Here is an 18,447-nt window from a genome sequence, read left to right on the forward strand (position 1 = left end):
CACGCTGATATACTTCGGCACAATGGGAGCGTTGGGCAAATGGGCGTACCTGTACGTCCCCTTTAATTAGTGGGGCTACGGCGTGACCGTGCCCGCGGGATCCGCGGACTCGATGTCCGCCGGTTTCCCGGCGATCGTGTCACGAAGCCTCAGAACGGGGAGATGCCTATGTAAACAAGGCATTTCCCCGTTCTGCCTAGTGACATGACAGAGATCACTGCTCCCTGTCTCAGGAGGGAGCTCTGTGAGACACGTCCGCTCACATGCCGCTCTTGGCCACGCCCCTCTTTTACACCCCTGACGAAGCTCTTGTTTGAGTGAAACATGCAGGGTCTTTTATCTGAGAACACTTTTTTGAAATTACATTTTAGGGTTAAACATGGTTTATTGGGAAAGGTGATTCGAATACTGCAAGATATATGGTGGTTTTCAAATAGTACCTCAGTTCAGTTGTATGGAGGGATTATAGCAAATAGAGAGGTTTATTTAGCTACTGAGCTTTCTTGTACATTCATTGCCAAGTGGTTATTTTTTTTATAGAGGCTTTACATTATGCCACATATACTGTATGTCAAGGTAAATAAAGAGTTGTCATTGTTTGAATCAATTGGGTATAGATGTACCTCTTTTTCTTTTTATCTGGAGTCAAAAAAAAAAAACTCCCTTAAAATAAAATAAAAAAACACACACACAGTTATTTATACATTTTATAAAAAGTCCTTAATAAAGGTTAGATTTTATACCGATGGCTTTTGGTGCGTAGGGAAATGCACCCTTGTTCTGCAGTAGAAGATAATTGCCACAAAAGTATACATTATGTAGATTCCTCAAGGCTTGTGTTGGCAGATTTGTCCATGCTACTAATATCAAAGCAAAAGAGACAATTATTACCAGATAACTAGGACTGCATTCCAGGCTGGTTGGGTAAAGGCTGGAAGGTCTCCTCAGCACCACAGATCATGTCTTCAGGTCTCCAATACAAAGACAGATGTTGCATCATCCTCAGGGGCCCCTACAATGGGTCTTTGCTGCAATATTCATCTGAAGGTATCTCTATAAATAACTATATATATCAGGGTACAGTATATGGGCATAATTCCACCAGGACTTCTATCAGGCCCATTGCTGATATAATCGGGTTGTACATTAGATATGCATACTGTTTTTAATCTTTTCCTAGATAAAGTTTGTATTATTTCTATACTGCTGCGCATCTATATACTTATGGTATGGTTAATGTTTTATGCTGGTTGCAATAGTTCCTCCTCTGCTTCCAATTACTTTGATCAGATTAGTGGTTAATTTCCCAGGAAGGGAATCCCCTCTGTTCACAGTGGCCCTGTCTTGGCTGGAGGCAGTGCTAACCTTATTACCCATCCCACTCTTCCACTTAGTTCTGGTTCTCCTATTTACCGATAGGTTTGGTGCAATTCCCATTTTGTGGACGGAATTCCTCATAACCCCCCAAAAGAGGACCACACTTATTAGATAGAGAAGCACTGGATAGAACATTATTAATAGGAAGCTTCTATGGTATTAATGCTCCAATGTAATGAGATCCACCAAAGGCTTTTGCATGTTATGGGGATGAATCTATGGGAAAATACACTCAATTAATTAGCTGATTTCACCAGTGTGGTCCAACTGATTGTTGTGTATGATGATGAGTGAAATCTTCATGGTTTATAGTATCCCCAGACTCTTCTCTGCTCAGCCACATTGTGACATGAAGGATAATCCTGGAGGTTCATCATCTATGGATAATAAGGCACCTCTGAACTATCTATTATCTCAAATTCATCCAGTTCTTCAGAATTTAACTCTCCTGTGGGTGGTAAGTGAAGATCTGTGGAAGTCCTATGATTATGTCTAATGTCACCAGGTTCCTCTTCCATATTAGCCTCCTGGGGAGGATGTTGATGTTGGCAATCTGTCATATTATGCTCTTCGTGTGTAGATGGTTGAACCAGCTCTTCAGGTGTACAGCGTTGATCCACTTCAATGTACTCTGGATGCTGTACAGTTTGTGGATGTGGCGCTGGAACTACAAAGTTACCCAATAAAGTCATCTAAAACACAGAATTAGTACCTATAACATTAAACAAAAATATGCACTTTGAACTTTAATTGTGAGAGGAAGGGGAAGCAAGAATGTATTGTGGAGGGGAAGGAGAGGAGGCAACGGGCTAGATTGTGGAGGAAAGATAGAAAGAGGAGGCAATGAGACAATGATACACAATTGTGAGGTGGGTGAGAAGATGTTTTTTGCAGAGGTAGGTAGGAAGGCAGCATGACTGAATTGTGGAGTAGACGGAAAGAGAAGAATGTTCCTATGAATAGACCCTGGAGGAGGGAGAGAGAGAGGTGGCAGTAAGAGAGCAGTAAGACTGGAGTGTGAAGGAAATGAAGAGAGGAGGCAGTGAGACCACACTGGGGTAAAAGCAGAAAGAGGAGGCAGCAAGACTGGATTGTAGAGGAGAGGGAGAGAGGAGGCAGCTCCTAAGAATAGACCCTGGAGGGATAGAGAGGAGGCAGCTCCTAAGAATAGACCCTGGAGGGATAGAGAGGAGGCAGCTCCTAAGAATAGACCCTGGAGGGATAGAGAGGAGGCAGTGAGACTACATTAGGGAGGATGCAGAAAGAGAAGGCAGCAGGACTAAAGTGTGGAGGACATAGTGGGAGGAGACTGTTCCTAAGAATAGATCCTGGAGGAGGGAGAGAGAGGAGGCAGTGAGGCCACACTGGGGTGGAAGGAGAAAGAGGAAACAGTAAGACTGGATTGAGGTGTTAAGGGAGAGAGGAGGCAGTTCCTAGAAATAGACCCTGGAGGAGGGAGTGGGAGGGGGCAGAGAGGGCAGTAAGACTGGATTGTGAAGAAAATGGAGAGAGGAGGCAGTGAGACCACACTGGTAAAAGCAAAAAGAGGAGGCAGCAAGACTGGATTGTAGAGGAGAGGGGAGAGGAGGCAGCTCCTAAGAATAGACCCTGGAGGGATAGAGAGGAGGCAGTGAGACTACAATTGAGAGGATACAGAAAGAGAAGGCAATAGGACTAAAATGTGGAGGAGATAGTGGGAGGAGACTGTTCCTAAGAATATAGAGAGATGGGGCAGTGAGAAGGCAGCAAGACTGGATTTTTAATGAAATGGAAAGAAGAGGCAGTGAGACCACACTGGGGTGGAAGCAGAAAGAGGAGACAGTAAGACTGGATTGAGGAGTTGAGGGAAAGAGGAGGCATTTCCTAGGAATAGACCCTGGAGGAGTGAGCGAGAGGAGGCAGAGAGAAGGCAGCAAGACTGGTTTGTGAAGAAAATGGAGAGAGAGGAGGCAGTGAGACCACACGGGAGTGGAAGCAGAAAGAGGAGGCAGCAAGACTGGATTGCGGAGGAGAAAGAGAGAGAGGAGGCAGTTCCTAAGAATAGACCCTGGAGGAAGAAGAGAGAGGAGGCAGTGAGAGCACATTGGGAACAATGCAGAAAAAGGAGGCAGCAGGACTGGATTGTGAATAAAAGAAGAGAGGAGACTGCTCCTAAGAATAGACCCTGGATGGAGGGAGAGAGAGAAGGGAAAAAGAGGAGGCAGTGAAACCACATTGGGGAAGATGCAGAAAGAAGAGGCAGCAAGACTGATAGGAGTGGCCACAGTGGCTTCATGGGACTCTACAGCTGCTGAGACCAGAAGGTCCAGCGCTGGAACACCGGAAGTATAGCAATAGCTGTACTCCCGCCGCCCAGTAAAGATGTCAACTGTAAATTAAAGTGATACGTCCATGAGGTGGCATGCCCCTTGTTAGAATGTCTTAACCCCTAATAATTCAGTACATTTTACAATGCAGCTGAATTCTTGGAGTTCGGCTCAAACGTAGCTATGTAGATATATTTGTATTTAGGAGAAGATTAATACACTTGTCACTGTGTTGGCGTTTTACGTGATTTTTAGAGTTTATATATGGTATAATCAATTTTTTCTACAATCTGAAAGAAAGCGTTAATTCTGAATTTCAGCAAGAAGTGAAGGTTAAACAGTTTGGACCGAGCTGCTCCAAATTAACTATTTACTTCTACTTACTATTTTAACTATTTCAATACTGGGCACTTTCCCCCCTTCCTGCCCAGGCCAATTTTCAACTTTCAGCGCTGTTGCTTTTTAAATGACAATTGCGCGGTCATGCAACACTGTACCCAAACTAAATTGTTATCATTTTGTTCCCACAAATAGAGATTTCTTTTGGTGGTATTTGATCACCTCTGGGATTTTTATTTTCTGCTAAACAAATATAAAAAGATCGAAAATTTTGTTTTTGTTTCTGTTACAAAATGTTGTAAATAAGTAAGTTTTCTCCTTCACTGATGGGCACTGATGAGACTGCACTGACAAAGTGGCACTGATGGGCACCGATGAGGTGGCACCAATGAGGTGGCACCGATGGGCACTGATGATGGGCACTAAATATGCAGCACTGATAGGCAGCACTGATGGGCACTGATATGCAGCACTGATAGGTGGCACTGATGGCCACAGTTGGGCACTGATAGGTAGCGCTTATGGGCACTGATGTACACAGTTAGATGGCACTGATGTACACTGATAGATGGCACTGATGGGCATCACTGATTGGAAGGCACTAGTGATGGGCACTGGCATTATTTTTGGGCACAGTGTGGCATCCCTGGTGGCCATGGGTGGCATACCTGGTTATTACAAGTGGTGGGCATCCTTGGTGGTCCTGGGTGGGCATCCTCGGGGGGGCTGCACTGATAATCAATCAGCACAGACCCCCCTGTCAGAGGAGCAGCCGATCGGCTCTCCTCTACTTGTGTCTGACAGACTAACACATTAAGACAAATCAGCACACAGCAGTGGCCGCTGGTGCTCAATTTACTGGGTGGGGGGGTGGCCCGTGGCCCCCCAGCCAAGAAAGCCAACTCTCCCCCAGCCAGCCAACCCCGGGCCCACCCTTTTTGAAGCCAATAAGACCCTCAAATCAAGTGCTTCTACATGCAGGATTGGGCGCATGGAGTAGGGGGGTGGCACCCCCTAATGGACGGGCCGCCACTGGCACACAGTATAGATGCCACACCGACAACCATTTGGGGGGCGTGATGACGTCACCAGTCAAGCCCCTCCCTACGCATTTTGTGTCAATCCATGTCGTCAGGGGAACAGGAGCATCAGATAGATGGTTTAGGGTTGATTGGCTGTATATGGATATATTTACTGGTTTCCTCTGTGCCTTTGAACCTGTATAACTGTCTGTACAAATTTTTTACACATTTAATCCATTAAAAATACCCTTTTTACACCTTACTATGTTTAAAAGCCTATATTTTCTAAACATCCTAAAGGCTGATGTATATCTTGAGACATACAGTATATTTTCACAAGGCAAAACAAATACGTACCTGATTTGCTTCTTCTATAGCACCAAATTCCCAGAACAGTTAATAGACAGAAAAAAACTGCAGCAGCTATTCCCAAATACATTCCAATGTTGATGTCTTCTGAAAATAAAGAAATGCAAGAGATAAAACAATAATAAAATCTAGAAACCCAAGTGGTAAGTTTATGTAAAGATGTAAGTTAGTACCACTAGAGTGCAAGTCTAGGAGTACTTCCAAGATTTTCGCAAAAAAGGAAAATCCCATCCAGTCTCTTCTTTCTGGACTCAATCAGGATCACATCTACTGTACATTTCTATAGCATACAACATATAGTGAACACATAAAAGAATAATCAATCATACTTTTGATGTCTAGTTGAAAATCCACCCTTTTAGGCTCTGGCAGGGAGGCGTGTTGGACTCTACAAGAGAAGATCCGTTCCCGGTCATCATCGGATGGTGTAATTATTACAGTGCTCTTCACGCTAAATGTCCAGTCATCATTTGGTGTGATTTCACTCATTTCCGAGTTTTGTAGAAGTTGATCATCTCTGAGCCATGTAACCCTGATATCCGGGGGGAAGAATTCGGTGGCTGTGCAGGTCATGGTGCTTGCTTTATTCTCAGTGACAACTTTATTTGTTATCAGGACTTTTAGTGAAGCTATTGAGAAGAAAATATTGTCAGTTTTTAGGTTACGTCTAAAAACAGAACACATTTTATAAGACCATCAATGAAAACCTGACAAAAATCCTATTGCTCCAACAGTAGAAAAAAGGAAAAGTAATAGTTTTGGTTACACTTCATTATTACATTCATGACATTGATTGATACAAGTGTCCTACAAGGTGAGATGGGTTCCGGCTTTTTTCATATATAAAAAGTATAAACCCTTTTACATTTTGGGAAGCTCCATACAAACCAAAGGAGACACCACATCCAAATAATGTAAATCCTAAAATTACCTAAGCTCAAAACCAGGGGCGTTGCTAGGTCTGCAAAAGATCTGGGGCTAGAGCCCATAGCAGCGTAGTAAAGAAAGTCATACGCTTGGGCATGCATACACATACAGTAATATACGTGCATATGTATATATATCCCCAGAGAGCCTCCCCCTTTCATCAGGGTACCCAGAGGGCCCCCCACTTACATCAGGATTCCCAGAGGGCCCCCCACTTACATCAGGATTCCCAGAGAGCCCCCCACTTACATTAGGGTCCCCAGAGAGCCTCCCCCTTAAATCTGGGTCCCTAGAGAGCCTCTGCCTTAAAATCAGGGTCCCCAGAGAGCCTCTCCCTTGCATCAGGGTCCCCAGAGAGCCCCCCATTTACATAAGGGTCCCTAGAGAGCCTCCCCTCCCCTTGGGGACCCCAGCAGAGACTTGGGGCTATTGGTCCCAGATTCTGGGCTATAGCCCCAAAAGCCACCCCCTAGCGATGCCCCTGCTCAAAACTAACTTTTAGGTGCCCCCAGAAAGACCACACAATACAAGGGGGATAGAAACCTGAGCTGAATCCTGTAAAATGCGTAGAGGGAATTGATACTGCCAATATAAAGGAAAATACCTACTATGTGGGACTTACTGCCCTATATGCAAAATTGTTTACTAGTAACAAAGGTGTTCTTGTTCAATTCACCAAAGAGGGTTTGTCTATGCAGAAATTAAGTCCTGTGTATTTTAGTTTGATATGTTTTCTAGTGGCCAATTTTAACTTAGTTGTACATATAAACCATGCAGGTGTGTTTCTCCCCCTTTATTTTAGTTTATTGTATTGTGTGGTCCTTCTTTGATTGTGTTACAATGTCACATTTTCAGGGCATATTTAAAGTGGTTGTAAAGGCTCATGCATTATTTGCATGATGGTAAAAAAACCTTCACTATGCAGCTCTCCTCCCGGCCCCCTACCCCAAATACTTACTTAAAGTGGGGTTCCACCCAAAAAAAAAAAAACTACATGAAAAATTAAAAAAAAAAATACAAAAAAACATTTGGATAATTTTTTTTTTTTTACTTACCTCTAAATGCCTGTTGCTAGGTGGTCCCTCGTAGTCTGTCTCTTCCAGTGCCTGGGCTGGTGACATCACTTCCCCCTCGGCACAGAAAGGGCTCAGCTCTGCTCCCTCCCTCCTGTCAATCATCTGGGACCCATTACAGGTCCCAGGTGACTGAGCGGCCAATCACGGCGCGCGGCGCTGCTCGCGCATGCGCAGTGGGTGCCAGTCTGTGAAGCCACAGCCCGGCGCCCACAGTTGCAATGCCGGGGCCGCTGAACGGAGGGGGAGACGAGCGGGGCTTCGATCCCCCCGCATCGCTGGACCCTGGGATAGGTAAGTGTCCAATTAAAAGTCAGCAGCTGCAGTATTTGTAGCTGCTGACTTTTAATTTTTTTTTTTTTTTACTGGACCTCGGGTGGAACTCCTCTTTAAGCCTGATCCTGATCTAGCAAAGTGCACAAGAGCAGCTGCTGTCCCGGTTCTCCGCCTCCTCATTGTCTCAGAGAGCATTGGGAGCCATTGGCTCCTGCTGCTGTCAATCACAGCAGCTGCTATCGTGAACATTGCTGGATCAGGATCTGGCTCAGGTAGTTAGAGAGGGCTGACGGGAGAGCTGCATAGTAGAGCTGTATTTGTCTATGGACACAGCCAGTGGGGCTCAGGAGCAAGCTAGGGGGAGGTTCTCGTGGGGGACCCTAGAAGAAGAGGATCAGGGCTGTTCTGTGCAAATCTACTGCACAGAGCAGGTAAGTATTATTAATATTATTATTCACGATTCATAAAGCGCCAACAGTTTATGCAGTGCTTTACAATGTAGAGGGGGGACAGCACAATTACAGTACAGTTCAATACAGAAGGGACAGGAGGGCCCTGCTCGTAGAGCTTACATTCTAAAGGGAGGGGGTGGTGGTACAAAAGGTAATAGATGCTGGGGAATGATTTGATGAGGTTGTTAGGCGGGTGTGGGATAGGCTTCCCTGAATAAGTGAGTTTTCAGGGATCTCCTAAAGGTGGACAGGGTAGGGGCTGATCGGATATACCGGGGAAGGGAATTCCAGAGGATGGGAGAGGCTCTGGAGAAGTCCTGAAGACAAGCATGGGAGGAGGTAACAAGGGAGCTAGAGAGCAGGAGGTCCTGGGAGGAGCGGAGGGGGCGATTTGGGCGATATCTGCAGATAAGGTTGGTGATGTAGCTGAGGGCGATGTTGTGGATGGCCTTGTATGTTGTGGTTAGCATTTTGAATTTTATACGGTGGGGTAGGGGAAGCCAGTGAAGAATTGGCATAGAGGAGCAGCAACATGTTTGTTATTTTTTTTATTTGAGCCTTTATTATCACTTTAAACATTTAAGTAGCACATTTAAAACCACTTCAAATTTGTTTGTGTTAAAATAGTGTTAAGACTAGATGTACAATTTAACATATACTCGACACCAGTCTTTCTCAACTGTTTTACCATGGAGGAACCTTTAAAATAACTACTGTATTTATTGGCGTATAACACTCACTTTTTCACCATGAAAATCGGGTGCAAATAGCAAATAGGCAATGGGGGGGGGGAGGGCGGGACGAGTGCCGTCAGATTACATACAGTGAGAATCTCCTGTTTACTTGGCGGCCTCTGTGTAATAGGAAGTCAATAGATGGCAATGGCGACGAGGCTGCTGCATTGATGGCAATGGTAAGGCTGCATTGATGTGGACTAATAAAGCTGCATTGGTGGCACTTGTGAGGCTGCAGGTGGGCATTGATCAGGCTGCATTGATGGCAATGGTGAGGCTGCAGATGGGCACTGACCCTTATTTTGCTTCAAAGTTCCTTATTTAAAAGTATTTTTCCTGAAACCTCCCCCTTAAAATGAATGTGCGTGTTATTCGACTGTGCGTGTTATATGGCGATAAATACGGTATTTTGTCTGAGGGGACCCCTACTAATAATTACTATATTTTCAGTGCAGGGTACATTAGCAAGAACAATGGGTTGAGATATAAGGAAAAAGAATAAAGACTGTGGTGTACTTGATGTATTTGACACCTTGAATCACTCTATTTGACAAAAGTATTCTCAGTAATAATAATGAATTTAAGCAAATACTAAACATAGCCAGAAAAGTAAAACAGATAGTAAAAATGTATGCATTCTCTCACATTGTTGCTCAGTGGAGCAATTTTGACTTAGATTGGTGGTCAGAAAAATGCTTCTTTACATTGGTGGTGCATGAGATAGGGAGGACCACCCTAGGGTCACAAAGTACCCGGGTTGAGAAAGGCTGCTTTGTACAGTCTAGGAATGTTAAAAATAGGGGTTTTCTCATTGAAAAATGTTCACTCACTGCCATGGTGAAAGCTACACCATCTCACCGCCATATTACAGAAATAGACACTGGATTGCATTGACTCTGCTTTCAGGGTACTGGACAATAATCCCACCCTGTGACCCATCTGCTCTCCTAGAATAAACATAACTAGAAAAGGTACAATTTCTGGGGAAATTGTGAAAGTGTTCTTGCCTCTACAACTGGAGTGGGCGGAGTAACTGGGTGGGGTGGAGTGGCTTGAGTAACTGTGAAAAGTGTTAAAAAGCTTAATATTTTAAAAAGTATAAATAGTAGTAAAAAAGTTCCATCATTCGCTGAAAGAGCTGAACATTTTTTTCAAAAGTAATTTTTTTTTTCAAAAATGAATTTTTTTTAATCAAAAATGATTTTTTTTTCTTCAAAAATGATTTTTTTTTTCAAAAGTAATTTTTTTTTTCCAAAGGTAATTTTTTTTTTCAAAAATGAATTTTTGTATTTCAAAAATAATTTTTTTTTCGAAATTATTATTTTTTGTAAAGTAATTTTTTTTTCAAAAATAATTTTTTTTTTTCAAAAATATTTTTTTTTCAAATATATTTTTTTTTCAAAAATAATTTTTTTTTTAAAAGAAATTTTTTTTTCAAAAATATTTTTTTTTCAAAAATAATTTTTTTTTTTCAAAAATATTTTTTTTTTCAAAAATATTTTTTTTTTTTCAAAAATGATTTTTTTTTTTCAAAAATAATTTTTTTACTTTTTTCAAAATTTTTTTTTTTTTTTCAAAAATATTTTTTTTTTTACATGGGGCGGTCATAATGTTTTGGCTGATCATGGGGTGGTCATAATGTTTTGGCTGATCATGGGGTTGTCAGCTTTTGTCACTTCCCACTCTAGTTTTGAACATTTCGCCATTCATTCCTATGGGACCAATTTCGCAGCAAAAACGTCATTTCGTGGACCATTCAGCAAAACATTCCACAAAGTAATAACACACCAATCGGGAACAATCCGCTCGTTTCGGTATATTACTTGTCTCTGTAGTGTGAAAACTGTGGGAGGAGTCTACAAGCATTATCAAGTCTAGCAGATGAAGTCACATGCATTTGGGGTGTCTCAGCATCTTGTGTTTACAACCACTGTTTCCTAGCAACGCTCATGCCCTGTTTATGCTTCCCAAATACTGCTTCATCAAAACTGCCCCATCAGAATTACCCCATCAAAACTGCCCCATCATATTCCTCTATTATAAATCAGTACATGGTGTTTCTGTCCCCTCCCCCGGGCTCTGTAATCAGAGCTGAGATGCTCCAACCACCTTCCCCCCTGTGTATAACAGAAGCTTTGGTAACCATGGCAACAAAACAAACACTAACAGTACACTCTGATTAATGGCTAAAATTTCCTGAAATGACCTCTAAACAAATGGCCGTATTTTAAAAACTATACATCCTACAGCGAAGATCTTTATATTGTGAGAATCACAAGACCCAGACCTAGATTTTGATGTATAGTATGTCTCTGAAATATTAAAAATGAAGGCACAGTCGCAGTTTAGAAATTGCCCTTCAAATTTGGAGGGGGCTAGAGTGTAGTTTCAATGAATGTCAATGGACGGCGTGAGTTGCAAACAAATGGTCATATTGTGAAAACTATCAGGACTATGGCTTAGCCGTGGACATGTTTAGTGGCAGCAGGGATAGCTGAACGTTTTGATATAAGATTTGTGTAGGTGGGCTTGAAAATGAGGGAGTGGCGGCAGTTTAGAAATCATGTTCTGATTTTCCAGCTTTTGTCATCTCCCACTCTAGTTTCCCCATTCATTCCTATGGGACCAATTTCGCCGCAAAAACGACGATATTTCGTGAACCATTCGGCGAAACGTTCCACAAAGTAATAGCACACCATTCGGGAACAATCCGCACGTTTCGGTATATTACTTGTCTATATAGTGTAAAAACTGTGGGAGGAGTTAGGGTGGTAAATTTGGCTATAATAATAAGAATAATATATATGTGAGATAACAGTAAGTGGTCTTGCTATGCAAGAACACTTAATGATATGCAGTTATGCCCACTGGGTATTGGATTACTCACCTGCACTCTTTGCTATACTTTCTAGTGAGCTAACCAGCAACCAGCAACACCCATGGAAAAATGCTGACCGCTTGGGTTAGATCTAAACACAGAAGCAAGCATGGCAGAAGATACTCAGAGCCACCTGCAAGTTTGTGATGAGAGGCACTCCAAAAATAAGGTTCCTGAGATGGTCTCACTGGTGAAAGTCAATAGACAAGCTAAGGATTACACAGAGCAAAGTGGTCCCAGAAGATGAGACAGACAATGTAAGGGAACCCAAAGCTGAGAATCAAAACAGAGGGGGAGCCAATGCGCAGTTAGGGCAAGAAGAATACCAGTGCGCTCAGGAAAAGTAAGGTCCACAACTGAGGCCAATCCAAAACAAAATAAAAAGCCATATTCACAAACGAACAAATTGTTAAAAAAATGCTTCTAAAAAGAAGCTGGTTCAATCAGGCCAAATGCTGAGCCATGCCCTTGTAGCTGTACAGGACACCTGGGTCTATAAAGAAATACTGTTTTACACACATGGTCTCTGTAAAGGATTCTGCAGTGTGGTGGGGTTCAACAGAGGGGTCCAAAGAGCAAGGAGACTCAGGAAATGCATCAACTACCTTGTTGGATGAGAGACCTGCAGGTGACATTATGTATTTGTACAGAGTACCATCATGTGAGGGGCATGAGTAGCTGATTTTGCACCTTATAACATATGCACCATAACTGGTAAGCCTTTGCTAGGGACACAGTGTTAACCATGACTTGCCATCCCCTACAACCAACCCCTCCTTTCCTTTCTACATGGTCTTCCTTGGTTCACGGCTTTAATTGAATTAGTACAATATAAGGCACAGAATATTTCTGCTGCTCCCCTCCTTCGCTTTTTTATGGCTTTAACTTTATTGGAGTAATGTCACCTCACAGGTGTGGGTGGACACTGTTTATGGTGGTACCTGGTGGTTGGTACAGTTACTTGGTGCTTGAATCTTGAACGAATGAGCAGGTGGTTTGGTTAAAGTTTTAACGGTGACACTGGTCTGTGTGTTTAATGTGAACGTTGTGGTACAACGAAGGTTAAAGGTTATCATATTTGTTTCAAACTCAACTAAGGGGCCACGGGCATAATTTTCTACACTTTGATTTCATGTTTTTTTTACTAGCATGATTGATCAGACGGTTATAGCTGGGTGGAATCAGGGTGGTTATTTGTGGAGTTTTTACAGTCCCCATGCATTATTCTACTAGGGCAGCTGCTCTCTAACACACACCGTCTGCTTATCCTCTTCCCTTTGAAAACAGCCTTTGTTTCCAGCCCAACCATTTGCTAGCCATTTTAAGTCAAAATGACCTCCTTACTGGCAGAATGAAGCAGTAGTCACAAAGTTCAATGTGTACTATGCTTTGCTGGCTACTGCCTACAGCTAACTTGCAATGCAGGTTCTGTAGCTATTTTTATAGAAGAAAACCTTCTGTACAGGTGCCCTACTAGGGTTGCCACATCATCCCTTTAATCCAGGACTCGCATTAATTACACAGGTTTTGTGGCTGATTAAGGTGGTAATTAAACTCACTTGGTGCCTTATCTGCATGAAATCAGCCTCAGAACCTGTGGAATTAATATGTGTCCTAGATTAAAGGGATGTCCCACCAGTTCAGAGGCATTGAATCGGGGAAGGCAGTTTTTATGACACACATATGAGACTCTCAAAGAGAGTGAGCTTTATCCTTTTTCATAAAATTTGCTCAGATTACCAAAGAACCTAACACAGGCTCTTGTGACCCCCAGCCCTCCACCTAGAGTTGCCACCTCATCCCTTTAAACCCGAACACATATTAATTACACAGGTTCTGTGGCTGATTAAGGTGGTAATTAAACTCACTTGTTGCCTTATCTGCATTTAATTAGCCTCAGAACCTGTGTAATTCAAAGGGGATGAGGTGGCAACCCCACCTCCACCCCTCTACCTGAAAGCACAAAAAAACCTTCAGCTACTTCCCAAGACCCCACCACCATACACCACATTTCTGCTGTGTTAGTTTACTAGTAAGTTTGTGTGATGCAGGACCCTATCTTGTGGAGGTCTTTGTCAATCCACCAGTACCTACATGCCTTCTTTATACATATTAGGTAGCACTACCATTATGGTTATTATTACCCATTATCTGCAGCTGGGTATCCTTCTCCTTCCTCTCCATGTTGTACTTCACAGAACATGTATCAGGCATCAAGCGCTGAGCTCCGCTTACAAGCTTTCTTTTTTGTTGGCTTTTTTTTTTACCTGATGATCCTGCCAGTAAGGCTGTTATTTTTACAACTTACTTTTAAAGTGTAAACTTTCATTTTTTTTGTATAAAAAAATAACAAACATGCCTATCAGTGGCAGCTGGTGCTCCACCGGTTGGAAGGGGTGGCAGACGAGTCCATGGACCCCCCCCTAGTCGCTCCAGCACTCAAGCCTGCACCATACCCACCCCCCGGTCGCCGGCTCACTTGCCCTGTGCTGCCCCCGGACTGACATGTTGGAGGGTGCGCGGTGGATCCCCCCTCCATCTTCCAGTGGCAGCTGGTGGGTCAGTCTGGCTTCCCCTGCGTCTCCTGCTTGTCTCCTCCCTCCTAGGCCAATAGGATTGCTTCTCCTTTCAACCAATCAGGAAACGGGTCTCAGGACCCGCTTCCTAAATGGCCAGGAGGAGAATCGGTGTGGCAATAGCGAATATTCATTCACTATTGTCACTCAACTGGGTGGGCTCGGGCACTGTGCTCTGCGCCCCAAGCCCACCATTTTTTAAAGCCAATTAGAGCCTCAGGCTCTAATCACATGCTCAAAAAAAAAGAAAAGAAACACTATTGGAATCCATGCGTCTGGCGCCTCACATGTAGATTAGTGGGCCGGCCGCATGGATAGGGGAGCGGTGCCCCTGCGCCCTGCATTACGGGCCGCCACTAATGCCTATACACCTGGTTTGCCGGCGGGGGACCCTAGAAGTAGCCCCGATCCTCTACTTCTAGGGTCCCCCGCTGGCACTCCAGGTCCCTCCTCTTCATCAGGTGCCCCCACGGAAAGCTGTTTTCCATGGGGGCACCCCTGCATGTTCGCTCCTGGGTCCTGCTGCTGCGTCTATTGATACAGCCAGCGGCACTCGGCCCCCGTCCCCAGCTCCCGTGTCACCAGATTTGAGTGACAGCAGCAGGAGCCAATCGCTCCAGCTGTTATCAATTTGTCCAATGAGGAAACAGACAATGTCAGGAGCCACTGTGCTGGTGCAGATCACTGGATTGGATTGGGCTCAGGTAAGGGAAAGGGGGAGTCTGGGGTGGGGGGGAGCTGCAGCACAGAAGGTTTTTCACCTTAAAGTGTTACTAAACCCCGGACCCTGCATTCACTATATCTGGTCTCCTACAGTACACATAACATGGAAATGCAATTATTTTAGTAAATATAAACTGCTAAATACCTTTTCTCATCAGTAGTATATAGCAGTCTTGTGACTTCTATCAGTGTCTAGTAAAGCTTGTAGGAGGAGTTTTTATTCTCCTCTGACTGTTCTATGAGTCTGCAGGACCCCTGACCCTCTGTCTGGACAGTACTGATTGGTCCCGTGCTGATCACATGCACCCTTCCAAGAAAAAAAAAACCTCTCTAGCAATACACACAAAACTGAGCATGTGCAGAGTGCCCCCTAGCCTCTGTACTATCAGGAGATGGATTGAGGACAGTAAAAGAAGTAGAGGATCTGTTCATACAAGATCAAGTAGCCTTTTTACACAGCGCAGAGGATTTACCCCTTAGGTTCCACAGTGAGTATAACAAGAATGCTGTACTGCTTATACAGACTGATTTTACTGTTGTTGGTTTAGTAACACTCTAAAGTAGATGTAAACCCTCACATATACCCAGAGAAGTGAACAGCCTCTGATAATACACAGAGATGAAACATATCTCCCTACATAAGTTTTACATGTATATCTGCTGTCTTCATCTTTATATTTTTAAATTTTCACTTCCTCATTTAGCAGTAGCAGTGTAGTGTTGGATTACACTGGGAGACAGTTGATTGGAGGAAAGGCACCCCCCCCCCCCCTCCATATAGGTAGAAACTTGTAGAGCTGTTCTGTGAATAGACCAGCTCTCTGCTAGTGTATTTATAGCACCCACCCCGACACAAAATTCAGCCTGGTTTTATCTCAGGTGTTGGAGAACTTGTCACAAGTTCTCATGCTGAAAAAAAACGGAGCAGGAGAAAGACACAGGACTTTGGTGCTTTGGAGAGAAATAAAAAAACACTACGGATATATGTGCCCAGCTCAAATTTCATAAATCAGGTTTACATTCACTTACAGACAAAGCTGTCCAGACAAAGTAGCATTTAGAAGGTTGAGACAAACTATGTAACCCTAACAAGGGTTCTTACAATGATCAGCTTTTATTTATTTAAGTAAAACCTTGAAACCAGAAGGGAAAAAAAACTGTTGCTGCAACTGATTACAAAGTGTTACCTGGCGTTTAACTTCAATTTGTTAGTCAAATCCATCTAAATGTGCTTGTCTTATATTACCCTCCCCCAGACTGACAATGCTGCTGTCCAAAGGTGTCTGCTTTACTAGTTCATCCAGAATGCAAACACCCTGAGATTGGACGTGTTTTACTGGCAGGATCACCAGGTGAAAATAAAGTGAACAGAAATCCTAAAAAAAATAAAATAAATAATAATATGATTGCAGCCATCACAGGATTGGTAAACTGCAATATAATACATTTCTGTTTTGGGTTTCATACTGCTTTAAGAAAAATGTACTGGGCAATGTTGCACTGCTTGACATTACTCTGTTCATTAAATGCCAAGGGATTAATACTACTCAAGTTTTTGTACACACGATCGCATTGTTCGCCAACAAGAATTTTGTCAGAAGAGCGTTGGCTCAAACCTGTCTTGAATACACACGGCCACACAATTGTTGGCCAACAATTACGAACATAGTGACGTAGTACGTGTTTTTTTAACTCTTTAGCGCCACCCTTTGGGCTCCTTCTGCTAATTTTGTGTTAATAGAAGTTTGGTGAGTGTTGATTCGCGCTTTTCATTTCGCGATTTTAAGTTTGTTTCTGAACGGCCGTTCGTCAACCAGCCATGTTGCGGAATCGGAGGAGATGACGTGTTATTTATTATTGGCCTTGGAGTTATTGCTTTGACATTATTTTTTTGGTTGAATAATAATGATTTGATTTGGTATATTTTCTATATTTTTGGATGCATAGAATGCACTTTTTGGTTAAGTTCTATTGGCAGATAACATGTCTAATTTTATTTGTTTTATTTTTTTAATGCACAATAAAAAAATTGTGTAGAATAATACTTGGCTGTGTGTTTTACTTCAAATGACAGTTTGGGAGTAGGCAGTTACATTTTATAAAATACAATGTAAAATTGACAAGGGACACCAACATAGTTGTATCTTTGATCTTAAAAATTACAGGATAATGGTGTTGTGGTAACTTGCCCAAATAAAAAATAAAAAAAATATTATTCTTGATATCACTATAAAAAAAAAGCCTTTGAAAATGTGTTTGGCAGAACTCTATCAGTATCACCAGCAAAGCAGCTTCATTATTATCCCATTAAAGAAGAAGAGAATGTTTGAAAATCTGGAGATTTCATAATTTGCCGCGTCACGAATGTTAATTTTCCATTACGAACGCTAGTTTACAGGACCGACCTCTTCTACTTCCGAGCATGCGTGTTTGTACTTTGGACTTTTGTCCAACAGACTTGTGTACACACAATCAGAAAATCTGACAACACACATTTGTCCGCGGAAAATTTAAAAACCTGCTAGTCAATATTTGTTCGTGGAAAATCCGACAACAATTGTCCGATGGAGCGTACACACGGTTTTCCGCCAACAGCCTGTCATCACACAATTCCCTTCGAAAGTTCGATGGTGTGTACGCAGCTTAAGCCCCTCTCATTTGCATACCTCCAAACTTTTTGAGATGGGAATGAGGGACACCTATTAGCAAAAGTATGTATGCATAGGACACACACCCTGCCACGCCCACTTAAAGGAGAATTATACAAAAAAATGATTAGTTAAAGTGATTGCAAACCCTTGTTTTTTTTTTTAAATAACAAACATATCATACTTTGTTTTGCACATTGTACCCCCGATCATCGTCTTCTGGGGTCCCCCGGTGGCGCTCGCGGCTCCTCCTCGCTTCAGTAAACCCCTTGCAGGCGGGCTCCCGAGTCCAGAATTTGCGTGCATAGACACAGAATACCACCCCCGGCCCCGCCCCCCCGGCGTCTGCGTCATTGGATTTGATTGACAGCAGCGGGAGCCAATGGCTGTGCTTCTATCAATCTATCCAATCAATAGCAGAGAACCGAGGGCATAGCGGAAGAGTGCATCTCCTCCATGGGAACAAACGGGCTCAGGTGAGTAAAACGGGGGGGCTGGGGGGCCGGTCAGGGTCAGAAGTTTTAAGGTTTTAAGGTATGCATTAAGGTGAAAAAACATGAGGGTTTACAACAAAAGACTTTTTGTTATCACTACTATTTTTTAATATTGGCTTTTGAAATGTACAAATGCAACAATTTAGAAATCAGATAAAAGGTTTAGCACTGGGAGACACTTTTTGAAAGATAAAAAGTGCATTTTATATACAACTATATAGATCAGACCAAAATGAGGGACAAATGAGGAGGA

General features: G+C 42.9%; 1 protein-coding gene across 1 annotated transcript; it reads right to left on the reverse strand.

Annotated features, from left to right (window-relative positions):
* Positions 1-713: 713 nt before the first annotated feature.
* Positions 714-13,954, reverse strand: LOC141148565 (H-2 class II histocompatibility antigen, A-K beta chain-like). Its single transcript, XM_073636124.1, has 4 exons — positions 13,898-13,954; positions 5,743-6,042; positions 5,402-5,500; positions 714-2,044 (listed from the first exon to the last, which is right to left on the reverse strand). Exons 1-4 carry the CDS (start codon positions 13,935-13,937, stop codon positions 1,755-1,757), a joined length of 729 nt encoding a protein of 242 aa, XP_073492225.1. The 5' UTR covers positions 13,938-13,954; the 3' UTR covers positions 714-1,754.
* Between the last annotated feature and the right edge of the window lie 4,493 nt (positions 13,955-18,447).

Source organism: Aquarana catesbeiana, linkage group LG06 (assembly GCF_042186555.1).
Source record: "Aquarana catesbeiana isolate 2022-GZ linkage group LG06, ASM4218655v1, whole genome shotgun sequence".
Taxonomy (NCBI): domain Eukaryota; kingdom Metazoa; phylum Chordata; class Amphibia; order Anura; family Ranidae; genus Aquarana; species Aquarana catesbeiana.